At 42.6% G+C, this 26,911-nt stretch overlaps 3 protein-coding genes across 12 annotated transcripts; 1 reads left to right on the forward strand and 2 right to left on the reverse strand.

Annotated features, from left to right (window-relative positions):
• Positions 1–1,187: 1,187 nt before the first annotated feature.
• mettl22 (methyltransferase 22, Kin17 lysine) lies at positions 1,188–10,831 on the reverse strand. 5 transcript variants are annotated; one of them, XM_023821688.2, is made up of 12 exons: positions 10,661–10,699; positions 10,411–10,490; positions 9,500–9,639; positions 6,321–6,605; positions 5,834–5,874; positions 5,603–5,747; positions 4,047–4,118; positions 3,529–3,582; positions 3,055–3,135; positions 2,812–2,914; positions 2,565–2,733; positions 1,188–2,168 (listed from the first exon to the last, which is right to left on the reverse strand). In XM_023821688.2, exons 3-12 carry the CDS (start codon positions 9,603–9,605, stop codon positions 2,067–2,069), a joined length of 1,158 nt encoding a protein of 385 aa, XP_023677456.2. In that variant the 5' UTR covers positions 9,606–9,639; positions 10,411–10,490; positions 10,661–10,699; the 3' UTR covers positions 1,188–2,066. The 5 variants fall into 5 exon arrangements, with proteins under 5 accessions (XP_023677456.2, XP_023677458.2, XP_023677461.2 ...); XM_023821690.2 differs by having other exon boundaries at positions 10,666–10,684; XM_023821693.2 differs by lacking the exons at positions 10,411–10,490; positions 10,661–10,699 and adding an exon at positions 10,700–10,831.
• A 1,333-nt stretch (positions 10,832–12,164) lies between these two features.
• LOC111849110 (transmembrane protein 114) lies at positions 12,165–18,560 on the forward strand. Its single transcript, XM_023821703.2, has 4 exons — positions 12,165–12,474; positions 12,558–12,635; positions 16,572–16,709; positions 17,686–18,560. Exons 1-4 carry the CDS (start codon positions 12,300–12,302, stop codon positions 17,913–17,915), a joined length of 621 nt encoding a protein of 206 aa, XP_023677471.1. The 5' UTR covers positions 12,165–12,299; the 3' UTR covers positions 17,916–18,560.
• Positions 18,561–20,773: 2,213 nt separating this feature from the next.
• On the reverse strand, positions 20,774–25,298 carry ccdc97 (coiled-coil domain containing 97). Of its 6 annotated transcripts, none has more exons than XM_072704638.1 (7): positions 25,070–25,298; positions 24,710–24,834; positions 23,758–23,814; positions 22,695–23,022; positions 22,067–22,312; positions 21,462–21,588; positions 20,774–21,092 (listed from the first exon to the last, which is right to left on the reverse strand). In XM_072704638.1, exons 2-7 carry the CDS (start codon positions 24,830–24,832, stop codon positions 20,960–20,962), a joined length of 1,014 nt encoding a protein of 337 aa, XP_072560739.1. In that variant the 5' UTR covers positions 24,833–24,834; positions 25,070–25,298; the 3' UTR covers positions 20,774–20,959. The 6 variants fall into 6 exon arrangements, with proteins under 6 accessions (XP_072560739.1, XP_072560738.1, XP_072560741.1 ...); XM_072704637.1 differs by having other exon boundaries at positions 24,710–24,877; XM_072704640.1 differs by having other exon boundaries at positions 25,199–25,280.
• Between the last annotated feature and the right edge of the window lie 1,613 nt (positions 25,299–26,911).

Genomic DNA, 26,911 nt, shown 5'->3' on the forward strand with positions numbered 1-26,911 from the left:
AATTCTGTCTGAATTTCGCAATGAATTTGAGATTTAAGATTGAGATTTTGTGATTGTTGTGCAGGAGGCAGCGCTCGGAAACTCAGGGCAACGTTTTACTGACAGGGCAATGATGTTTTACTAAAGAGAAAGCGACCCCCCTCCCCACATCGATAGGATTATTGAAAAGAACAAGACGGCTCTCCGCAATTTATCTTGTAAAAACACAGCCTTTGTGCGCCGTGCGATGACTTGGAGACGCACCCCGATGCACGCCATCTTGAAAACTAATTCATCATTTGGACCTTCAGAGTAAACTGTGCGAGGCGTGCAGTTAAAGAAAAAAACAAAGACCTCCCCCCCCCCCTAATGTCTGCTACTTTAATCGGCATCCAGCACAGATGGGTGCCAGTGAGGCAGCATGTCGCGTATGTATAAATGCTGCAATTGATCCCGGTGAAACACGACGCTGCTGGATTACTGGATGTAAACATCAGACTAAACCTCATGTCCGCCTAATTTAAGTTTAAAATAACAGGTTTCTGGTGGTGTATTTGGTTACATGGAAAGGGATTCTGTGAAATGTGGTGTCCCTAACTTAGCAAATTATGCAAAATTTATAGGTGCTGCTCATGAATCAGGACGCACCTAGTAAAATTCTTATTTTATAAAGTCTAGCTGTGTCGTAATTTTTGATGCGGTGCCGCGTGCTTTTCCCCTGTTAATCCAATTGTGAAAACAGGATCCATGCGGGTCATAAAATGGACGGTCTGTCATCCGAAATGCTTTCTAGTATTAACCCTTAGATAGATTTTCACTCACCAATAAAACTTTAACCCTCACATTCACAAAAAGCTTATATAAGCTTATAAGACAACGACCCGAAGCACATATCGAGGTTATGCAAGTACTGCAGCCTATTATCTTATCATTTTGTGAACACGGAAAGAGATGCTACGACAGATGATTGGCCCGCCCCCCAATCCCCCAACTTGGAATGTGTTAGATCAGATAGTAAGAGCAAGGTAGCCAACTTGTGTCCAGAACTTGTGTGGGAACTCCTTCAGCACTGTAGGAGAAGCATTCCAGATGGCTACATCTGTAAGCTGATTGAAGGAATATCAAGAGTCTGCAATGCTGTCATTGAAGAAAAGGGGGCTATTTTGAAGAGTGTAATACCTGAAAAAATTGCGATGTTGAACACTTCCTCGGTTTTAGCAATATTTAATATGTATTACTTCATCACCTCTAGGTTGTTTACTATAAGATGAATGGCATATCTAAAACAGAGACAAATGCATTAAAAGTTGGCGTGTTCAGACTTTTGACTGGTACTGTAAATAACATGATTATTTTCTACCCCAAAAGAAAAGTAAACGAATATAAAAGCAACCGGGAACAAGTTCAGCTGATTTAATAATCTAAAGCTAAACTGTATATTTTATACATTTCTGCAACCAAATGATAAACATCCAGCCACCACACAAATCTTGTACACTTTAATAAATATTAAATGTTATTTCTTTTTAAAATGTGTCACCTCGATCAAAGCCACTTTGTTAAATAAACACAAACTGCAAAACGCATCGACAAACAATCGTGATATAATCACGTTTATCACACAGTTGTTACTCGGTTTCACTTGATTTTTTAACTATGACAAACCTCCTAAAACAAGTCAAACAAAAGCAATCCTTAAACGGAAAACCACTGCATAATTATTTAAACAAACTCTATAGATTACACACTGCAAAAAAAAAAACATTAAAAGTTTGAGTGGAAAATTACCCACGCAAGCTGTGGAGGTTAACATCCACTTGTGTTAGTATTCTGGTGTCGACGTCCGTCCGCTACATCCGAGTCCTCTGGGGTACAGGGGCTGCTGATCGTACCTCCGGAGGTCGCGGCGCCTGGCTTCTGAGATGTGTTAAAACGCTATATCTATCAACGCAGCCATCACTTGCATAGAGGGAAGCATCACCAGGGTATCACACCTAGTTCTCAGCTACCAACTGGAAAATGGCCGAATTTGCGTTTCATTCACAAATTCAAAAGCCAGGGGTCACAGTTTATGTACTGCAATTAATCTATTGCGTGCTGGGACTCGGTGCCCCTTCCAATGGCACAGGGATTACAGGTTTTTCTCTTTTTTTTAATGAAACAAATGAAGCTGTTACTTTCCACAACTCCTGCAACAAGACAAAGGAAGAGTGGATTAGCAAATTGGCAATACAGATACAGTGATCAAAGAGGAATATTCTAACTAAATCAATAAGACTCTAGTAAAGCTTCAAAACTACATCAGCGAAAGTTTTCTACACTGCAGGTCAGAAAATCAATAAAATCACTACACACGTTACTAATGAGCATAATAAAGACGCAACTTCATGACCTGTGAAGCGAAAATGCTGCTTTGCTTGTTTAAATTGTTGTGCCAGGCGCTGCATTCCAGGGTCCAGCAGTGTAATGCATTTTTCTACCCAAGTGGAACTAAGTGGATGCAATCGCCGGAGCACAACAGCACCCTCTAGTGGCGCATAGTCGTGCCGAACGCGGCTGCCGTACGGGAATGCGAATAATCTCACCAGCTGCTCCACGCGCTCATATTCGAAGAACTGCGGGAAGCGCGTCTCCACCGACTCCACGGAGAATCTCATCTTGCCGTCAGTCAGACCTCCCAGGTCTCTCAGACAGCGGCGGAAGTGGTCGTAAGCTTCGCAGGAAATGTCCAGGTGCTGGATGGTGAAATTCAGCCTGGGAGGCAGAGAAATCAACTACGGCGGTTGGTCTGGACCACACCCGAGCGCGTCCCTAACCAGCGGAGCAGCTTACCGCTTCTCAATCGACAGGTAGATGGCGCTGGGCTGGTGGAGGTTGCTTGTCATTCTATACAGTGTCCGGAACAAGCTGTCCGTGAGATCCTCATCATAGCACACTGTTGGGGGGGGAGGGGCACAAACAGGTTTTAATCAAAAAGATTTTTTCCACTTTATAATGACAAAATTTCTTCTTAGTGGTGTCATACACGTAGGTCTGGGGTGGAGGGGGGAGGGGGGGTTACTTTCAAACACCTACAATCAGCAGCTATTAGCACAGTGGTGCCGTCGTGTAGGTCCGCGATCTCCTCTTCCGACCAGCCAAACTCGGAGGCCGCATCTAACCAAGAACAGGATGCAGGAGTGTGGAATTCAGATGAGGGACTGTTATCATGCCGTCATTAAAGACATTAAGGGTTTAGGGGTGGACTTGAGACCGGGGGGTTGTGGGTCTCTGGGGGACAAAATGCAGGGCCGTGATTGGCTGTAGATCTGCACAATCACGAGCTGTGCAAAAGTCCAATCTGTGTCCTCAGTCCTCTCTGAAGGTGCTGTTATAAATCATCTGATACTACAATACTACAATAATAAAAGTAGTACCATCCATCGTATGAATAATATTACATCTTAGCTGTGTAAATGATAATAGTTGCAGGAACCGACTTTAAGCCTGTGAAGAGAATGAGAGCAGCCTTCCAGTTTAGTGCAGAAGGTGAATGTTACGCCATTCTACCTGAAGGGAAATCGTCTCCCATCCAGTCCAATTCACGCACTTTGACTTCACCACCTGTCAGAGAGAAAAGGGAGCGAGAGTCACCATCTGACGTGGCCCTGGTTCCGTCAAAAGAGAGAGAAAAGGCAGGCAAACAGCGTGGAAGTACCACGGAATGACAGCAGGTGGCGACAGTGCCTGATCCCACTCTCAGTGCCGAGCCATAAAGGCGGAAACGCCGAGCTACAGGAACGGAGGCCTGACTTCAAGCTAGCGGGAAACTACGCAGGGATTTAGCAGGTAGCGCTAACGAGGAGCACTGAGATGAATTAAAACGGAATGATAAGGTGGTCCAGCAAAGGCAAATTAATTTCCGAATAAAATGGCAGCAAACCGTTAATCAACAAACGAGAGCCCATCTGGATGCAGGGCTGTAACATCCCGCATTTTAAGGAAAGTAATCAAGCATGAAAGCACAGCCCAGCTCCAAAGAGGCGGCCCCTCGATTCAAAAAGTCAGCCGGCGTGCGTTTGGTTCACCTGCGGACTCCAAGAGATGCCTGTTCAAAGCCACGTTCCTCTGACACATGCCTAGAAGGTCACGGCCAACATCTAACAGAACACAGAAACATATTAAAGTTAAAAAGACAGACATTTCAATTTAAGATCAGTGTGATACGCAATATCAAAGATTTACAAACAAACAGCACATTTAACAACACAAGAAGATGCCTTAAAAATGCATGCACATATATGAATATATATATATAGATGTACAGACCAGTAAACAGCAAGACTGCATGTATGTCTATCAGTGTGTTTGCAGTATGCAACTTACTATATGTTTACTATTTAATATTATTACTTACTATATGTCTACCTTAACTGCTCTTTGCCAGAAAATGTTCAGCTTCCCGTTTTATTGTGCTGGTGAATACAAAGCAGTTCTCGTCAAGCCTTATATCTGTTCCCTATCTGTTATTCATACTTGGAAAAAAAAAGAAAGCTCAAGGTCATTTACATTCAGTGCACCAGATGGTGATCTAGAGTAAGAAAGTTTACAGAACTTCATTAATAGACATAATGAAGTAGCATTCATTTGAAAGAGTTGTTCATTTGGCAGTTTAAGCTATATTCATAAACCATGGCTTATAATTAAAACAAATCAGTTTCATGGCCGACATCTTTTTCCAAATACTCTGTTTTCTAAAAAAAATATACACACAAGTTCCTTGGGAATGGCATTGTGCTAATTGCTATTTTTGGGCAGGAAAATCTCTCCAGATTGTTAACAGTAAAAGTATACTTTAAAAGGCCCAGCTTTTTATATGGAATAATAGTGTCACGTTGCTTTAATGTAGATTGCTGGTGACACTGTCTCGTCAAGTTATCCCCCTCCTGGCTGGTCAAGGGACTCTCAAATATGACCTTCAAGGCTGAAATCATCGGCACATAATGTAGAAATGCACTTTTAATCATTTATCAGGAAGAACATTACTACACTACCTCAGAGTGAAGAGCTCCTCTGTTATAATTCTTCACATTCAAATAATTGATCCAGGCTGTTCTTTTCTACAAAAGCAGACCAGTACAAAAGGCTATTCTGCCAAACAGCCGACCGAATCCTAACTGAGTGATGTGCTCAGTCTGGCTCACCCAGTTCAATAATTATTTTCGCAAACAGTTCCCTTGAGGTTTCTGGAAAGTTCTTTTCATAAAGACAAGCCACACTCATTCAGACAAAGTGATTCGTTGAAAATGTTTTTTTCTTTTTTTTTTTTTTTTTTTAAATCGCTCTTATCCAAGGTCTCTCATGTACTTGGAAAAATTCGCGTCTGAAATACAGTTTGGCCAGTATGCAATAAATAAGCTTTACAGAGCTGGCAGTGTGGAATCCAGCTCATCTTGCTCTCTCATCATTTTGCAGTGCACCTGCATTATTGTGCTACGCATATCTGCTGCTGGACAATTTTTAGCTAACCTATTTCAGCCCTCAGATAAAAGAAACCTTCTGTATCCATCTTAAGGCTGCAACATGACTTCTGCCACCTTCTTAAAAGCCCGCAGAGACTGGCAGTGCCCTTCTCTACCTGTACCTGTGCAGTAGACCCGCTTGGCAACAGTTGCCATGGCCAGGCTGGTGAAACCCATTCCAGCGCCGAGTTCGAGTGCCGTGGATCCTTTGAATAGCTCCGGCTGGGAGAGGATGAAGTCGGCCATCAAGAAGGCACCACGCCACACCTGGAGGAGACCACAGGTGTCCATCACATCGGACACCGTCGCCAGGCAACAGGAGACAGAGCACAGAGGAAGCTAGTGGAGCTCACCTGCTTCCCTACGTCTTCTAACGGTGTGGCCATTGTATGTTCTACTCAATAGGGGGGGGGGAGAGAGAGAACCCATCAGATTACACATGAACGCAGGAGTGTGCTGCCAAATGTTAAGCATAATCAACATGACAGGCCCTTAATAAAACAAGTTAAACTGATGGTGATTAAAATTCTTCAGAATCCAGCATGCTTCACTCCACGGAATTCTCCGAAGGTTCTCGTTAATAGTGGACTATTTTTAGTTAGGGAACAATCAGGTTCCTTAGTTGTGATATTCTTGAAATAGATGAACAGCCTTGTTGGCAGTAAGCTGCTGTCGTCTCATGCATAAACACCACTGCTTCTGCACGTTCTCTCTGCTCCCACTGTACGTTTGCTCAAGACCCCACAGGAGATACCAGAGTGCGCCTGTTATTCTAAAGGGGGGGGGGGGGGGCTCCCTGTCTGCCCCCCCATGATCTTAAAAGCGCTGTGGGAGCCTCACCGATTTTAATCACGTCTTTGGAATATTCCTCCTCATCCACCCACTGCAGCTCCGTGGCTTCGCCCCTGCTGAGGATCGTGGGATTCACTCTGTCGCGAATTCTAAGGTCTGGTTCAGAGGTACGACTCTCCCTGGGCCTCCTGACCACATCCAGATCTCCATCTTCATCCACAAGAGATTGCGGGGGGGTCTGTGTCTCATTCTGCTCCCCCGCCCCCTCCTGTCCTCCATCCAGGCTGCAAACGCCCTCGGAACACTGGAGAATCTTGAACCGGGAAACAAAAACTACACAGGAAAACAAGAAATAATCATTTCTATTCTTAATGGGTAATGTGTTTTCATAACATTTTTTTTTTTTAATTTCCTCTTGAAACTAAAATAATGTATGTGTGTTTGTTTGGGAGGTATGTATATAGTACGTTGTGGGGACACTTAGTCCCCACAAAGTGATAAAAAACTTGTTATTTTCATGTTGTGGGGACCATTTTTAAGTCCCCACAAGGGGAAACTTTAGAAAAATCTATGATCGCAATTAAAAAAAAACTAAAAATGCCAAAAATCTTGTATTTTATTTGGTTACTTATGGTTAAGGTTTGGGCTGGGTTAGGGGTTAAGGTCATCATTGTTGGGATTAGGGTTTTTCCAATAGAAATGAAGGGACGGTCCCCACAAACATTATTTTCTATCTCTCTATTATTATCTATTACCCCCTGCTGCATCAAAGATGGGCTGCTGAGATCAGGTTTAATATAAAATGGAAGGTAATATAATACACTGATAGGGAGTTGGAGGCTTTAAAGCTTGCTAAGGTTGTTATTTCTTACTAGGGAACATGTCACATGCAATCAATGCAGTACATCTGCAGAGGAGCATTGATCATCCTTTACCACTAACCCCCACCTGCTTTTTATTTGTTACACCCCAATCAGGACCCAGAGCCAAACCCACCAGAAAACATCCTAATGTTACATCAAAAGCAGAGAATACAATGCAGAGTCACAACCCAAACCTTTACGGATGTGGAGTCCAGTTTTAAAACGAACGTGCTGAATTTCAACAGCACGCAGAAGCACAAACAAAACCATTTCCCAAAAACCATGATAATAACCCCCCCCCCCCCCCAAGTAGGTAGGTTTCTGTCTTTCTGTTCTATTCTGGGCTTTTTGGACAGGCCAGATGTCACGTTTCGATGTGCCCCGTGGAAAACTTCAAGAACAGCAGGCCTGACAGTTTCACGGCAATCGTACTGACGCAGATGGAAAGGTTTCCACTGCTGATGCACGGCGGATGTAAACACTGCATTTAACGGCCTGCTGGCTGTTCAGCCAAGCAAACGCCCCACTGGCTTAGCCAATGAGATGATGGAGAGATATGTCCTTGTTATGTCACGTCCCAAGCTGCGTTAATATACTTTTATATATATATAAATGTTTATAAAGATAAACTTCATTATTTCAGGGGGGAAACTCTTGATAAGTTCGGCTCAGTTGGCTGGGAATTGAGGTTAGGCCTACTGCTTGTAAGGCAGCTACGCTAACAAGGAAGGACTACAAGTTATGTCCACCAGAGGGCAGTGCAAGAAAATCATCTTGGTCGGCTCCGTTTCTGGTCTCACTTGTTGTGCCATAAAATGTTGTACACTCACCTGCTAATTTTGTGACATGGCTGCACCATTCTCTATATTCTACCCACTGCTCCACATCGTATTAGTACTTTGCTCTGCCACGTATCACTTTACTACTTCATGTTGAATGTTGCATTATATGTTGTTAGATCTCTCGCAGTAGTTAGCATGTCCTATTTAGTATATTAAGGCTGCACGATACTGGAAGTTTGTGTTTCTGCAATAATTATATATATATTTCTGCAATGTTAAAAACAAAATGGAGTTCAAAATAAATCAATTTCTCACAAACACTTCTGTAAGTGATTTAAAAAGCAAGTATGAAAATGATTACGATCGAGTGACTCTGAAAGTGCACGCACAGCTCGTGCAGAAGCAGTGGAGGTAAACTTTAATTTTAAACATATACTACATCATCTTGAAAAGGAAGGATCATTAAAATCTAAAAGCTTGCTGAGTTTTGTTTCTTATAAATGATTTAGCGAAACGTAACCGCCCCCCCCCCCCCCCCCCAGTCTTGGCGAATTTCATCACCGATATTTCTAATTACCGGATCTGCACTGAAAAATAACATTGCTTATAAAATTAACTTATACTGCAGTACAGTATGAAAGCCTGATCTCAACCCAGCTGCGATGCCAGAATTGCAATGTCGATAATAGTACCGGCAATTACCCAACCCTACTTAGTATTTTTTTTTCTGTACTGTAACCTTGCACTGTCTTCTGCATTGTCTGTAGTCTGTGGAGAAGGCATTCAGTAACAATTTCATTGTATTCTATACATAGGCAGAGTTGCCACCTTTGGTCCACTGGCTGGAGTGAGATTTTAAATTTGAGACTAGTACGTCTACACACATGTATGTAAGACTTTTGTTACATTGTAGATAGTCTGAAATGGAATAAGTCGGACAAGATTTTGTTGTCCGAGTTGCCCCTGTGACGTAATTTCAACATGGCGACTTGGTTTGTTTGTAGTTTGTTTACCGATCCAAAAAAGAATATCGCTATGAATGTATTAAAATATTTTATAAAGCTTTTAATGTGGTTTGACTAGTTCGTGTTTCTTGTTTGTCTCTCGGAAAAATCTCCATTTCTCCATTTTCTCCATTTGGAAAACTCCAAATCTGCTAAAATATAAAGCAACAACACACAGCAATGTGTGTTCATGGAGGCAGCCATGTTTGTTCCGAGATGTGGGTAGCTCGAACGGGAGATTGTCGGACGTGATGTCACTCAACTCGGAATTTCCGAGTTCTGAGAGAAAAACGAACGCACCATTAGATACAGCTCTATGACGGTGTCAATTCCTCCAGAGGCCACAGGGGGGCGCCACATTATAAACAACAAGGACAAGTATCTGAAGCGTGACTGGTGATTGATGCCACTAAGGAAATTGTCAAGACTGACCGACATACAGGGACAGGCTTTGTCGCATACCTCTGCTCTTGCTGCTTACACAAACGCACAAAATTTAAGTCACTGAGACTTAAATCAGGATCATTTCGGCTGCTACTGCCCCTAGTGGTCAGGTCATATGCCCCCCTCCGCGTTACCTGGCTGTCCTGCAGCATTGAGGCGGACCATGAGGTGGCGTGCATTGGGAATCAGCAGGTGGACGTCGGAGAGCACAGTGTCACTGCGGAAGGTGACCTGGTCCATATCTGGCCCAGGGCATCAGGACTTGATGGTGCTCCTGGAAGGCAAAGCACCGAGAGAAACTGTATCATATCTACCCAAGCCTGAACTGGTGGTAAGCTTAAAACACCTCACTCAACAGCACAGCCAACAGTACAGCCTAAGAAACGCTTGTTTCTAATAGGCTCCTCTCTGAATGCAAAATAAAGCCCATCTACTATAAAAAATTTGGACTAGAACAAGTAAACTGCAAGCAGTTAGATATACGAGTGCAGTCAGATGAATTATTATCACATGGAAGTCTGGAATGAGAACTGTTAAGGCAGGGAATGTGCTTTTTTTAGATGCTGATAGAACTTAGTTTTTTTTTATTCATAGTGCACATAAAATTGTTCACGGGAAACATAGTAAGAGTGCTACATTCTATCTTGTTTACAATGGGATAAATGCTCTTTTCCGGAAAAACAAGCGATATGAAATTCATGCATTCTGCAATACGTCATTTAAAAAAATCCTGGGACACAGACTTTCCATCGATTCAGAAAAGCTGCCGTTCCCCTCCTCAAATCGCAGCAAATCCCTTCTCCTCTACCGTATCGAGCCTTGCTCATATGGCTCAAAACTAGGAAATCAACAAATAAAAAATTAGGCTGCGAAATACTGGTTAGTTTGGAAATCCAAAACGCCATGCCGAGTCGCACCCATTCCATACCACTTACTTTGGTAATGTTCTCTAATGCACGCGTTTGCTATCCAAAATCATCAATCTCTCTGTAATTCCCAGTTAGTTTGAGACCCAGAGGACACAAAGAGTTTTGGTGAAACTTACGGGGATCTAGCGCCACAAATCCCCGTGGCTGTCAAGTTTCAGATACTTGCCACACGCCGCCTTCAATCACAAGGGGGCACCTAACCAGATATTCGTCGTACTCTCGTAAATTCCCGCAAAAACAAGCTGTTGTTCCATAATAGCTGTTATTAATTATTATAAATTTATAAACAAAACTATTATTCCAACGTCACCCACATTTAAATAACATTTTACAAGTTTTGTAAAATACTACATGTTAGACGATTACCTTACACTACAAGGAGCGTCACATTCAATAGGATCCTACCTTGCAAGGGGAACAAGTTATAAAAGGTTCCGCTGAATTTGTATTTCGACGAAATTTATTAATTTTATTTTAGATTATAATTTTAAATTCACATTATTTTATACTGTATTTCATTTTAATGTTTAGTGTTTGCAATTTGCGCACGATTTATTTCTAAATTTGCCTACGGTACCAGTGAGCCATTAGTCTTTCTGCAAAAGGAAATCCACACCTGCTCACACATCGTTAAAGTTTTATATAATAGCCTACTAGTTCTGTGTGTTATCTTGAATATGAACACCGTACTCTGGTTTTATAATCATTTCAGCCTATGCACAATGATTCATGGTTTCGTGTTTGGGAGCATTTATGAGTTTCATCCTTTTTAATAACAAAATATGCTTATTCACTGCCTTAATTATATAAATGAATATTCTATTACAACTGCTATCCGGTACAGGGTCGTAAAAGGGTCCTATGAAGCATAGGGCACCAAAGTAGGCAGGGTTGCCAACTCAGGTCAGCTGACTGGAGTTATATTTTCAATTTGAGACAAGTCTGCACACACATTTACAATATGTATGCAACAGTTTTATTATCTTAAAATAAATTACCTAAATAGTTTGTAGGGTTTGCAAGCTGCCCTGGCGATTTTGATGTAGCTAATTTGATGTAGCTAATTAGGTTTATGATAGATTAATATAAATTTGCTGTAAGAATTCGTGCATTACCCCGAGAACCTGAAAGTGGAAGTGCGTGAGATGCGTGAGAATTGGTATCCTGGAGTAGGAGTACACATTGGACGGAATGCCAGTACATTGGAGCGCATATACACCTCATATAGCCTAAATGCATGCTTTTGCAAAGACTCCAATGGAAACGTAAAATGTTGAAATTGACGAATGCAGTGTGATGAAAATATGAAATGACGCTTTATTTTCCATTTGTACAGGTGCGAGGGCAGGTACATTTGAATGCTTATCTTCTCATATAACTTTTTTTTCTCCCTTGAGACATACATATACACACGTGAAGCCCGGGATCAGAGCGCAGGGTTAGCAAATTATGGAGCATTTTCAGTACCTGTCAGCAAGAGAGTAACTTCGTATTGAACATTGTGGGGTTAAGGTCCTCACCCATTCATCATAACAATATGATTTTTTATTTCATTTTATTTATTTATCTATTTATTTTGGTAGGGGTGGGGGTGTATTGGCCAGTTCTGAATATTGGGGGGGGGGGGGGGGGGGGGGGTTTACAACCCCAATCCTCCTCCTCCCTATAATTTACGCCCATGTATGTCAGTATAGTTAGCTATGCGTTTTATTTGTAAAGGTCGTTGTGGCCGTGGCACAATAACAAGTGATGCTGAACTAGTGTCAGAAAAGGGACGGTTTTCTGTAAAATCCCAGCAGGTAGGAGGCGGAGAATGAGGGCAAAGCCTTTAAAAAAAGTGCCACCTCCTTGTTAAATATGACAGCTGGTCATGGAGTCGGGTGACAGTCGACAGATAGAACTGTGATATAACTGACTAAAATATGAACTGCAAAGCTGTGGGCGTTTGACACTTTGTCCCCTAACAGATTATCCTGAGCTACAGATCTCCACCAAGTCTGTCAAGATGAAGCTTACGCTGAACGCTTTGGCTATTTTCGTGGCTGTCTCCGGTGTTTTGAGTTTCGTGTTTCTTGTCCTTGCTATAGGAACGGATTTTTGGTATATTATCGATACATCCAGACTGGACCGCAACTCCTCACATCTTAGTTCGCATTCGGGGTTATGGAGGACTTGCAACGGTAAGTAAAATGGATTTCGTGAAGACGAATCAACTATTTGGATTTGGATATATGACGGTTCTAAAATACAAATTCTATTCTAGCTCAAAACCAATGCTGGCCATTCATAAACCCTTTTGGAAATTCAAACAACTACACGAATTCTGAGAGACAACTTCTTGGTAAGAATCCTTTAAATTCTAACCATAAATGATCACATCGATGTGGGCTGTGTAACCAGACTGTAAAAAGCTGAGCAAATACAGTGCTACAGTAAACTCGACAGCTGAAAAGCAGACGGTAATTAGGGTGACTTTGAATCGGAAAGACTCTTAATTATCGCACTTTTTACATCGACGCGGGGAAGATACTTAATGCAACTAGTTGCATAACGGCGTATGAGAGAGTTTGGGGAAGAGATATTGAGGAAGACAACTTGTTCATTTAAATAAATTTGGGTATTTATTGGGGGATTAATGAAGGCAAATGAACTATTACGGGGTACACGCCCCCCCCCCCAAAAAAAAATATGTTAAGGACAGCATTCGACCGGCACATGGTATTTAAACTGGATTTTTTTTTTTGTGAAATTGCTGCTGATTTTAACAACTGAGCTGGTTAGGCAGTACTGGGCACAGATTCTTAAACAAATATCCATCTTCTGTCGTAAGATATTTGAATACAGACTCGTTTCTTTCGTCCACAGTTTTATTTAACACAATTCTTTGGTTTGAAGGAATTAAATCTATGTGAGCTATTAGAAAATTACCTTGGATTATAGTCTTTTTTAAGATTAAAAATAATGGAACAATAGACCGCATGCACTCCTCATTTCTAGTTGCTGTTACAGTGCCTTCATAGACCATCGTGTTATTCGCCTTGAGTAAGTGATGTCAGAGTTTGTCTTAATCTTGTAAAGACTTAAGGGCCAAGTTATTGACATCATGTATTCATAGCCAGGCTCTACTTTACCTTAATAAAACTGTCAACAGGGGTGCATAGTTTCAATAATAAACGCGCAAACACACGGCTGTGCAAAATATCTGCCATAAACAGTTCGCGAGACGTTGGCCCGGCAGTTTCCATGGTGATAATGTCGTCCATTGAGACGGCGCGAGCTTGCAAATCGATCCCTGAACAGGGACCGGTGCGGGAACCGAACCTTCAGCTCCATGTGCAAGTATGGCAATGTTAATTATACTTAAATTTAGATGGTATTATATGGCATTTCGGGAGCTGTAGGTTTTGTCAGTAAGGATTTATAAGTGAGTATAAATTCCCGCAAAACCTTAAATGGACAAAATAACCAGACATGTTTACATATGTACGGTTATTCTTCTGCTAGGTGCATCTAGAACTGATGATAGTGTAGAAATTTTCCAACCTATATCTGACCTTTAACAGACCTATAGACACTACTTCCAATAAGACAACTTTAACTGTAGGTTCGTTGGAACAATTAAACTTTAGTCTGTTTGAGCTAATGGGGTTGGTATGAATGGCAGGGACACGCTCCTACTAATGTTGTGGGAGTATCGTGGGTGTTTAGTGGGGCGCTCGGTTCGGGTCCGATTTGATCCCTACCGATGTTGAAACCAAACCTGCCCCCTTGGTTTGGAGCCAGTGCTGCAAAGAATGACATTTGAAATGGCTGTCCAGCAGTTACATTTGTTGAAAACGAGTCAGCACGGGGGCAAACATTGTGCATCATTGCCTGACACCTACTGGGCTTTGGGTTTGAATGTCAGCTCTGATCTATGTTTGTGGTGTTTGCGTATCTTCCCTGTGTAGTTTCCTCGCGGTCTAAAGACAAGCAGACATGCTATAACTGCACCCTGCATTGCCCCCTGCATTGCCCCCACCAAGTCTGATCATGCTTATATATGAAAGACAGATGGATATCTTAACACTAAATAGATTTGATTTGTAATCCTGTATTGATTCAACTTGATACAAAAACAACGAATACTTTCCCAAGCCTATAAATCAGTCTGAGCCAGAGGAACTGTTTAGTAGACCACTCGGGTGGTATAAAACAAAACTACGTGCAAAAAAACATAAAAAAAAACGAAAAACAATAATGTTTTCTACATCTACACCTGAACGAGTCACACACGGTACTCTTTTCAAGTCTGCACAAATAACAAAAAGGCTGAATCACTTTAATTACATAAACCACTTACCACGGAAGAAGAAAGTACTGAAATACTGAAAAGAAAGATTGTCTTCTGAAATTACCTTACAGTTTCTAATAATAAAAGAAACCACTTTCGCTTTTATTTTAAATAGGTCTAAATATTTTTGCTGCGACAGTAAAGGGAAATAAATTACGTTCTCTTTAACCAGTCATTACATTTATGCATTTTGTATTCTGTACGTTCACTGCAGGTAATTTTGCCTAATCTGGAGGTCAGATGTAGCAATATGGCCAGAATTACCCCGTTCATTCCAAGTGCAGGCCGAATGCATAGTATTTTACACTGCATAGCAGTTAGGCAAACCATCGTATTTTGGCGACGTCCTGTAAATCAGACTCGTGACCACAGCTCTTTAAACACATATTATACCGGGAATCAAATGATCAAATTACCGCTTTTCACAGAAGTACCCCCACGAAAATGTGTGTTGGGAACTAAATGACAAAATGACCCACATTAGCGGGAGCGCACGGGAGAGGATGAGCTTGCTACCCTTTTGTGTGTCAGCCGTGATCCCACCGTATTTTGGCCAGCAGCGAAACAACAGTGTTAATTATGCATATTCACAATGTACATCCTATAATAACTCCTCTCATTTTCCGTGTTTCATATTCAAGTCATATTTCTCAGGGAAAACAGTTTTATTATGCACAAAGTCGCCTTCTATTTTGGGGCTACCGTGGCAGCTATAAGTCACCTTGGTTTTATGCAAAGAGAACAGTTGGCAGGGGTAATTATATTAATTAACATCCCACGCAGTTATGGCATTATTGTATGCAACGTTTTACAATACTTTCTAGCCAATAATTGCACAGACGGTAACATAAAGGGAAATGTCACGGGGTTAAGGTTTTAACCTTAAAGGAAAGTATGCGCAAAGAAAAAATGGGAAAGGAAGGCAAAATATGCCGTTTTTTGTATACGGAAAGAGGAGCCAGTAAGGAAAGAGTTCACTGGGATATACCTGCGAGGTATGTCTTAAAAATGCGACAGTAAATAAAACAAACACACACACACACACACACACACACACACACACACACAAGATGACATTACATCATTGGTAACCTCTTCATCTCTGAGCAGGAAACATCTGCACATGTCTAATACGATTGTCCAGGCAGACCAGAGGCGGTCAGTCACCGCTGCAGAAGCAAAAGAATAAATCAGAATTAGACACACTCCAGCTTCTCATAAGATTGGCTTATATATATATATATATATATATATATATATATATATATATATATATATATGCCTACCGTGAATTCAAGCTATAGACCTACGTCCACTGACAGCAGAAATAAGTGCCTTGCGTCTCAATGCATCTCATTACTCCTAGAGGACCTAATGGAGACATCCAATATGGCTTATGAACAGACAAGAAAATATCAGTCGCCGGAATATTGTAGGGGTTTATTAACGCGAAGCAATTAAACCACTCAAGCAGGCACGTGCGGACTGCCCGAAGGTGTCTGTCCCTTTTGCCCGAACGATCAAAAGTGCCCCGATTTTAGTGTTAGTTTCGATGGTCATTAACGACCACACTAAGTTTACTGGGGGACCCCCCCACCACCACCATGCCCCCGTCAAGCTCCCTTATCTAGAAAACGGCATCGCTTCGTGTGTTCGAGTTTACTTACTGAATATTGCATGTACGCCAGCATTTCGCTCCTATGCCGAAACTTATAAACTTAAATACGCGGAAGCAATTTCAAATATCAGTAAATGTATCCGGTTGTCTTAACTTTTAATTGCAACAGAAGTATCATCTTCGAACTCTTTTCGAATCAACATGATCGTAATCAATGCGCGCTTATATAGTATAACCACTGTAAATCTGATTTTTAGATGTTTAAAGCCGAAAGCCAAGGGGGACCTAAAGGATCTTGTTCTGTAGTTGTCTTCTTCGTCCCACAGGAATGCACGGCACCTTCGTCATCCTACTTCCTCTGAGCCTTATAATGATGGCGGTCGGCGGCATGGTCAGCTTCATCAGCATCCTGGCCCGGGCCAGAGTGATGCTGCTACTTACCGCAGTTTTTCTCTTGTTCGGGGGTAAGCGGATCCTGCCTCTTTGTCAAACAGGGGGGGCGGGGTAATTGGTTTAGTCTGAGATGGGGGCCCAATTTGACATCCTTTCATCTGGTCCAAAATCTCTAGAGGCTCCCCTGCTCCTTAGGGTTGAGGGCTCTCATGACATTTGGGTCTTGAGTGTTAAGTTCTTTAGATGGAGCTTAACGAGACGTTCAACTAAGGGAAATTAACTTTACACTTATTTTTTTTAAACAAAATTCCCTAGCCTCTACATTGCGAAGCATTTGGGAAATGTATAAAATATTCATAAATGTGTATTTCAGCATCTGATTTCAACATCACCATGAGAAATTGTAACAATAAGAACTTTCCTTGCGCAAACTGAAAATAATTAAAATGATCTGTAAAATAATTATTTAAACCTCTCGTTTGTACTGCAATATCCCAAACCATTTGAATTAATTAAGAGCGACCATGTTTGCAAGACAGGGAGCTCACCGCTGCGCTGTTGGATCCGCATTGCAGACATCGGTGCTGAAGCTTCCTCGTGTGTAGCTCACGTAGCTTTTCTCACTTACCTGGGAAATGCCAGCCTTTGACTGCACTTATGTCTGTTAATGGAACAGAAGGTGTACGCATTCGCCGGTGAATCACTCAAGATGCCCCGATGGTTTGTGACTTCGAACAGCTTAAGTAAATGCCTTATATTTTTTACTTATATACGTTAATGACCATGTGAAAAATTAATGCCAGATGAATTATGGATTCATAATTCACTGCTTCCTTCAGGTGATATATGGATTTTCAGCACTGAATATAATAGCTTGTGTAATTATATACAGTATATAAGTATAATAATCAAAATAATTAAACAAGCCCTGGTTGTTACCCATAGAACTACTGCACCCATCTGACTGACTGTGGACCAAAAGGGTTGTAGATCCTTTCTGCAGCACATGGAAAGCCTGACACCCCCCCCCCCAAATTCTGCCCCCAGCCCTAGTCAGCCTGGCCGGCATCAGCGTCTATGTGGCATACTCAGCAGCAGCCTTCAAGGAGGCCCTGTGCATCTCTGGCAGGAAGACTCTGGAGGGCCTGGACGTCCACTTTGGCTGGTCTCTGGCCCTGGCTTGGATCTCCTTCATCACTGAGGTGCTCACCGGCGCCGCCCTCCTGGTGGCATCTCGCATCACTACTGTGCTCAGCAGGCAGGAACATGCTATTTGAGTTCGGGACCGATCTTCGAAGAAACTCAACGTCAGTGTCAGCTTCTAGGGCTCGAAAACTGACACACACCTAACAGATCACGTCCCTGAACCGGGTCTGGGATTCAAAGACTCTTAGCCATGATCTGCTTTTGACAGTTCCAGTTTCCAAGCTAGTATCCTAACAGTGTGGGCCAGATATTTTTTTTTTCTGTCGAGAAAAATGTCTTACTGATGACCTATGTTTGATTTGTTGTTGTTGCTTTGTGGAAACACTTAAAAGCTAGAACTAGTGCTGAATTTTCATAAAAACATTAAGTGCAACAACATCAATTGCATTTAGTGCTAGTAATCCAGGAAGTTGCCTTTATTAAAAAACGTATCTCTAAGCCACGTAATAATCTTAATCTTACCCCAGTTTTGTCCCATCAGCAAAGGTGTAATTACGAGGTTTGAATTTCCCTTCTGATAGCAGTACAACCTGGGGTATAATGATTATCAGAAAGGCTCACAGACGTGAAGGGGCGCCTGTACGAGCTGTGTTTGAGTTGCATTATCTGAATCCCTAAGCATATTTCAGGCAATAAATTTGCAGTTTGTTTCAGCCTATGAACCATTCTCTGCAAGAAAGAGAAATGCCATTTTCCAGTAAAATCATGTGAAGTGTCCTGTGTCATTCTGTGGATTTAATTTGCAGAAATGAATCAATGTTAATTAATCTCGAGTAAAATGTCACGATGTGTGAAGAACACTAATAACAACTTTATATACTCGTCCATTTTCTTTCTTTTGTCCTTTTATAAATATGCATTGCATGGTTCCAGCCAAAAAAAGAACCTGGCAGCTCTCCTGGCGCAGCGAGTAGAAAGTTACCTGTTTTTGTGGAAACAGATAAATACAAACACAGGCCTACTGGCAGGACCCAAATGTGCCAAAGCCAGCAAGGTTGGTATAATTATTAGGAACAAGTACCACTGGCTGTGGACTGCTCTGCTGACTGAATAAGATTTCCCCACTTAATTAAATTCAAGCATGTCACATGACCGTTATGCACAATAACCTTTCATACACACTCGGTGACAAAAAAAAATGTGAATCTGCAGGTGGCGAAAGGTCATGTGACTGTATCGCAATGATTATAATATCAGATGAAATGGAGGAGTTGGCAGTAAGGGCACAGTGCTGGCCCCATGTCAGTAGGGTGCGGCCGGTCTGCACATGTACCAAATTACATCCAAATTGGACCATCATTTCTGGGTGCTTACTTTTTTTTGTCGAAAGTTTCGCAATAATTAAATGCATAAAATGATTTAGCCAGTGCCTGTCATATAACCGCTACTGACACGTCTGAGTCACGGGATCCGAAAGTTTACAGTCACTTTGAACTGCCGGACGGGCAGAGCCTATAACCAAAGTGGCTCTTAAGGAGACATTCGCGTTTTCCACAGGAAACGGCAAACAAAGTCGTATAGCTCAGAGTGGTAATTAAGAGCCATCATGTGCCTGTACCCCTGCAGCAAAACCATCACTAAGCATAACAATATATTAACTTTCCCCACTTAGGCCCTACCGTTATCTATGACGAGCAAGGGCCAACGATTCGCTCGCTCGTTGTCTAAAAGCCGACTCTGGATAGGCTATAATAGCTTTTATCGTACGTGCTTTATCTAATAATACCGTTACATCACACTGCATTATTGCTATATTAGATCATACCTCCTACAAGTCCCATGACAGTATCTCAGAGATGAGAGACGATACTAAATCGGCACGTCAGGTGTTGGAGCGGCACCAGGCCGAAGGGGATGTTTCACATGCTTTCAAAATATTAGTATTCACGGATGTGTTACAGCTTTCTTGCAATATTTTATCATATATTGTACGTTGCACCTAAAACACACACATTTGTTTACGCAAATACAAAATATCTCATCCCAGCCTGGTAAGGAGCTCAGTCTGCTTGGGTAATGAAGGGTTTCACGGTGAAACCTGTTGAGAGATCAGAGAGCGAGCAAAGACTGATCTTAATCCCCCTTCCCCACATCCACGCTGGATGATATTCATCCCGCAAACAGTGAAGGCGACGCTGTTCTTTCAGTGTAGGCACTAGATTTTCTGTAACACTTAATCACGCGCTAACATAAACAAATCTGTCATACTGACACGCGTCTACCTTGGTTTGACAGCTCAATACAGTCGTACAGGCATAGACAATTTGTAAACATATCACAACAACAACCTGCCATTTTATCAAAGGGCAGGGTTGTCCTGCAAAACGCGAGTTGCATTTTCAAGACGCAATTCGGTTCGTCAAATAAATGCCAACCGGAAATCATTACATCTTTGATAACGCAAAGGCTGAGAATGTAATTGGATAATTGTAATTTGAAATGCAGCTACGTGCATAATAGAGGTGGTATTAAACTCCCGCTTAAACACTGTTCACCTGCAATGTACGACCTGCCTCGCTTGTACGTCGCTTTGGGCTAAATATGCAAATTAAAATATATCTGTACACGTTCAGATACCGATTTTCATTGAGCTCTGAAGGCACCTAACGGCACTTACAGGTGGATACCGTGCGGTAAGGGACGACCCTTGCTTAATATTTAACGTTTTCAACATAAACCTATAAATTCCCTAATGAGTAGATTTGTAGGGCGTTTAAACTCAGATTAATTTAGCAAATGGTCATTAATACAGCATTCAGATACATCTGAACGCATATAAATGATTTCAGAAACACAGCTGGGGGTGCCTTGGCCAGTAATCCTGGGGAATTAGATGGTTTAAAAATCGATTCCATTAAAATGCAAATGTTTTCTGTCAAGCATCCTCTCGCAACCGTAAGACGCTACACTTGAGAACATAACAGTGTCCTAATGTTAAACTTTTGTTTTATTCTTTGAAATTATGTCGTATCATGCAAACTGTCAGCTTGGATATATACAAACTGTGCACCAAACAAAAAGGCTGAACGTTCACAGCAAACCCTTACTTTATATTCCCGCAGTTACACGGTCTATGTACAGTCCATGGGTTTGAACACATTCTCAGCACTGTCGTCTAATCCATCGCCACCTCATCCTCTTCATCATCCTCCTCCTCTTCCTTGCCTTCCTCTTCATCGAAGTAGCGCTCCTCCGCATCGCGGCTCACGATGTCCAGGTTGTCGTAGTCCGGATTCTCGTCCACCTCGCTGGAATGCAGCATCACGGCATGTTAGTCACAGCTGTGTGTCCCGGTGGTCTAGGGTGGCCAGCCTGTCCTCAGGCCTGTCAAATTCTCGCCACCTTAAATATATACAGCCTGCTCTCGACCTCATTTGTCTTGAGAATTTTTTATTTTATTGTTTCTTAAAAAAACCCCTACATTTTCTCAAAACACCGCAACTTGCCCACAGACCCTCAAATACAACTGGATACACAGACTAACAAATGAAATGCATGGCTTCTCACTTCACACATACAGGCATTTACACCTGGGATTTTTTATCCACTAATATCACCCAGCCGCAGCCATATAACACCGTCTGGGAGTCCAGCTCTCCCAGGCGTGACCCGCTGACCTGTAGTTGAAGTCCTCATCTTTTCCTTCCAGGAAGCGTTCATGCATCTGACTGACGAACTCCTCCCGCAGCCGGGCCTTCTCCTCTGGGGTGGGCTCCCACTCCGAACCCCTGGCTTCACAGGCCTCTGTGGGTGCAGGCCGGTAGCATGATGACAATGTGACATCCACCCACCTTCGTCAGGCGGGAGTGAAGAAATACTGCAAATTTTGCTTACTGACTGCTCTGAGATATTCTGGGATGGCTTATGACAGGCGAATCCTGTCTATTATTACCATCAGTAAAGATAACTCTAAGGCACAAGGCAAAGGGACTAGAAGGTTCTATGCTATAAAGGGACAATGGGCATCATGCAACTAAAACAACCTGCAGTCCCCTGTCTGTATAGGTCAAATGTTGGTAAACTCTGGGTCAAATCACCCAGCTGTCTTTAAACCACTAATGACCTCAGGATTAGCGGAAAAGGCTAAAGTTAGCGAAAAGGGCTCCCCACCATTTACAGAGGCTGAGAACGGGCAAGCACAATGGCGCCACCTAGTGCAAATCTGTGGCCAGTCAGATTATCAAAGTGAAAGCAAATAAGGACAGAGGAAGACAGCTCTCACCATCGTCTTCCTCATCATCCTCCTCCTGGGCGCCCTCTTCCTTGTCCTGCTGCCAGTGCAGGCGGCGCTGGAGCAGCTGTTCCTGGTAGGAGTTGATGAGCAGGTCGGCCAGGCCTCCAGCGCCCCCTGCCAGCAGGCCCTGGGAGCGCTCAGCCAGCTCGTCCTCGTTCAGGTACTGACCGATGTACTGCTCATACAGCAGTGGCTCTCGGCCCCTCATCTGCTCCTCGCTGAAATACTTGCCCTCTGGTGGAGGTGGGGGGGGGGGGTGCTGGTGAGAATAGGCAGGTGGCAGGAAAACAGTCCCTACGCTGACACCCAAGCATGTACCCATTGGTGGAAACTATCACTCCAAAAAAAAAAAAAACCCACAAAATTAAAATAACATAAAAAATACAATGCATGATTGAAATCTAGCATTATTCATTCTAAACTAAACTTAATCTTACCTAATTATGGTGTTTCTCATTCTGATAGTGCCATTACTAGTTCAATAGATTTAATTCCTTAACAAATAACCAATTGATAATCAGTTTTAAAGGGATTAATGAGCAGTTGAGCAGTGAGCCCTTTTGATTGGATAATGATGTGGGCCAGTTGCCCCGGCAACACAGCTCGTGACCCTCACCCTGCTGCAGGGCCCTGAGGGCGGCATAGCGGTGGTTCTTCACACTGGTCTTGCTGGCCTGGCCGGTCGCCCTCCTGCGCACCTCATCACTGTAGTACTGGGTGCGGCAGTCGGCACTCAGGTGGGCGAAGGCATCCAGGTGCTCTGGCTTCAGGTGAGCCTGGTAACGCTCCAGGAAGACCAAGGGCTTGGATCGGTACTGCTCCAGCAGGACAGCCCGCCGCTCCTCAAGTGTCAGGTCAGGCTCCCCGAGCTGCTGGCTCTTCACGGGGTTCGCACTGACCGCCACCGCCTCGATCATATTGGACAAGGCACTGGGACACTCATCCTAAACAGGAGCCAAAGCGTGATGTCACTGCAAGGGACTGCCATGTTGGCACTTACCATGCCAGGAGGTCTCAATGCCAGTAACTACCTCTGGCTTATCTGGTCTAATAATTATGCTGTGTAATATTTGGATTACCCCAAAAGCAGCAGTAAGGTATTTTCTAAATACACTCACCTAAAGGATTATAAGGAACACCTATTCAATTTCTCATTAATGCAATTATCCAATCAACCAATCACATGGCAGTTGCTTCAATTCATTTAGGGGTGTGGTCCTGGTCAAGACAATCTCCTGAACTCCAAACTGAATGTCAGAATGGGAAAGAAAGGTGATTTAAGCAATTTTGAGCGTGGCATGGTTGTTGGTGCCAGACGGGCCGGTCTGAGTATTTCACAATCTGCTCAGTTACTGGGATTTTCACACACAACCATTTCTAGGGTTTACAAAGAATGGTGTGCAAAGGGAAAAACATCCAGTATGCGGCAGTCCTGTGGGCAAAAATGCCTTGTTGATGCTAGAGGTCAGAGGAGAATGGGCCGACTGATTCAAGCTGATAGAAGAGCAACTTTGACTGAAATAACCACTCGTTACAACCGAGGTATGCAGCAAAGCATTTGTGAAGCCACAACACGCACAACCTTGAGGCGGATGGGCTACAACAGCAGAAGACCCCACTGGGTACCACTCATCTCCACTACAAATAGGAAAAAGAGGCTACAATTTGCACGAGCTCACCAAAATTGGACAGTTGAAGACTGGAAAAATGTTGCCTGGTCTGATGAGTCTCGATTTCTGTTGAGACATTCAAATGGTAGAGTCAGAATTTGGCATAAACAGAATGAAAATAAATGGATCCATCATGCCTTGTTACCACTGTGCAGGCTGGTGGTGGTGGTGTAATGGTGTGGGGGATGTTTTCTTGGCACACTTTAGGCCCCTTAGTGCCAATTGGGCATCGTTTAAATGCCACGGCCTACCTGAGCATTGTTTCTGACCATGTCCATCCCTTTATGACCACCATGTACCCATCCTCTGATGGCTACTTCCAGCAGGATAATGCACCATGTCACAAAGCTCGAATCATTTCAAATTGGTTTCTTGAACATGACAATGAGTTCACTGTACTAAAATGGCCCCCACAGTCACCAGATCTCAACCCAATAGAGCATCTTTGGGATGTGGTGGAACGGGAGCTTCGTGCCCTAAATGTGCATCCCACAAATCTCCATCAACTGCAAGATGCTATCCTATCAATATGGGCCAACATTTCTAAAGAATGCTTTCAGCACCTTGTTGAATCAATGCCACGTAGAATTAAGGCAGTTCTGAAGGCGAAAGGGGGTCAAACACCGTATTAGTATGGTGTTCCTAATAAGTGTATATACCTCACATAAGGATGTCTCCAGTTATAAATATCGTGATTAATGCAGGGCGTTGTGTTCATAAAAATTATATTTAAATGCACACAAAGCCCGCCAGGACTTTTAATAACGCCAGAAACAGACGTTACTACCAAATGCACTTTGTATTTATGAGATTTTAATCTTTGTCATATTCTTTGAATTTTTGCGAGGCTGACAAGTGTTTCGAGTCATCAGAAATACGGTGATGAGCATTGCAGTGAGACAGTTAAACTCTATGGCTATACTTTATTTTTGTAACATTGTTAAAATGACTTGTTCTTTACCTGTGTACTCTTCGGTTTTTCATCATCGTCCGCCGCTTCACGCGCTGATGCGTAGTCCCGTGCTTCGAAACTGGAGCCGCCCGATACCGTCGACCCGGTACACGGTTCGATTTCACCCCACATGCCTATGATGAGCCATCCACGTTTTATATACAAGTTAAGTTTAGCCTGCAATGTATATAGGCATATTTTATGCAGATGCTTATGTATACATCAAATGTATATAATAATGTACGCTGCAGGCAGTTGAACTATAATTTCACATCGGTAAATCTTGCCTAGGAAATAACCTGGATAATCTTTGGCACGACATTCGCCAGCTGTTTAATTACATGAAAATGATTTAAAACACGGAGTTACCTTTTTTGCTCTAGCGAATGCACCTTCCTTTTTAAGCCGAATAAAACATAAATCACAGAATACTCAACCATGTAACTAGATGTAATTAATTATTGCACAGCATTCTCGAAGCTATAATAATTTATTTACTTGTTAAAGTTAAAACGTCTGAAAATCTTTTCTTGACGGCTGTTTCTACAATCCCATGTTTTCTACTACACTTGTCCGTCAATATTATCAGTCCCCGGCGCACGCTATACGTGGGAGAGTAGTTCCCCCGCTAATGATTTGTCGTTGTAGAAACGTTTAGGCTACCGATCGTTGCGATTAATGTATGGAAATAGTCAATGCTCCCAGAACGTTATCCCGCTACTTCGACTTCTACCACAACTAAGACTAATATTATAAAAGCCAATGAATGGCATGGTAGAGCAGCGGGTAACATCGTCACTTTAGACATAAAAGATCATGGACGGCATATTCGTAATATGCGCTTATAGAACTTTTATAAATTATAATAAAATATATTTTATTATAAAACGTTATCTCTATCTCACCCTTAATTATATGAAAAGGATGTTCAGGTAATAATTTTATCATGTTGACATTAACAGAACCTTTGTTAAAATGTAAAACGTGGAAATAAAGTTCTCTGCCAAATCGGAGAAGACCTTTCATACACTCACCTAAAGGATTATTAGGAACACCATACTAATACGGTGTTTGACCCCCTTTCACCTTCAGAACTGCCTTAATTCTACGTGGCATTGATTCAACAAGGTGCTGAAAGCATTCTTTAGAAATGTTGGCCCATATTGATAGGATAGCATCTTGCAGTTGATGGAGATTTGTGGGATGCACATCCAGGGCACGAAGCTCCCGTTCCACCACATCCCAAAGATGCTCTATTGGGTTGAGATCTGGTGACTGTGGGGGCCATTGTAGTACAGTGAACTCATTGTCATGTTCAAGAAACCAATTTGAAATTATTCGAGCTTTATGACATGGTGCATTATCCTGCTGGAAGTAGCCATCAGAGGATGGGTACATGGTGGTCATAAAGGGATGGACATGGTCAGAAACAATGCTCAGGTAGGCCGTGGTATTTAAACGATGCCCAATTGGCACTAAGGGGCCTAAAGTGTGCCAAGAAAACATCCCCCACACCATTACACCACCACCACCAGCCTGCACAGTGGTAACAAGGCATGATGGATCCATTTATTTTCATTCTGTTTACACCAAATTCTGACTCTACCATTTGAATGTCTCAACAGAAATCGAGACTCATCAGACCAGGCAACATTTTTCCAGTCGTCAACTGTCCAATTTTGGTGAGCTTGTGCAAATTGTAGCCTCCTTTTCCTATTTGTAGTGGAGATGAGTGGTACCCGGTGGGGTCTTCTGCTGTTGTAGCCCATCCGCCTGAAGGTTGTGCGTGTTGTGGCTTCACAAATGCTTTGCTGCATACCTCGGTTGTAACGAGTGGTTATTTCAGTCAAAGTTGCTCTTCTATCAGCTTGAATCATTCGGCCCATTCTCCTCTGACCTCTAGCATCAACAAGGCATTTTTGCCCACAGGACTGCCGCATACTGGATGTTTTTCCCTTTGCACACCATTCTTTGTAAAGCCTAGAAATGGTTGTGCGTGAAAATCCCAGTAACTGAGCAGATTGTGAAATACTCAGACCGGCCCGTCTGGCACCAACAACCATGCCACGCTCAAAATTGCTTAAATCACCTTTCTTTCCCATTCTGACATTCAGTTTGGAGTTCAGGAGATTGTCTTGACCAGGACCACACCCCTAAATGCATTGAAGCAACTGCCATGTGATTGGTTGATTAGATAATTGCATTAATGAG

The sequence above is a fragment of the Paramormyrops kingsleyae genome, chromosome 22 (genome assembly GCF_048594095.1).
Source record: "Paramormyrops kingsleyae isolate MSU_618 chromosome 22, PKINGS_0.4, whole genome shotgun sequence".
NCBI classification, from domain to species: domain Eukaryota; kingdom Metazoa; phylum Chordata; class Actinopteri; order Osteoglossiformes; family Mormyridae; genus Paramormyrops; species Paramormyrops kingsleyae.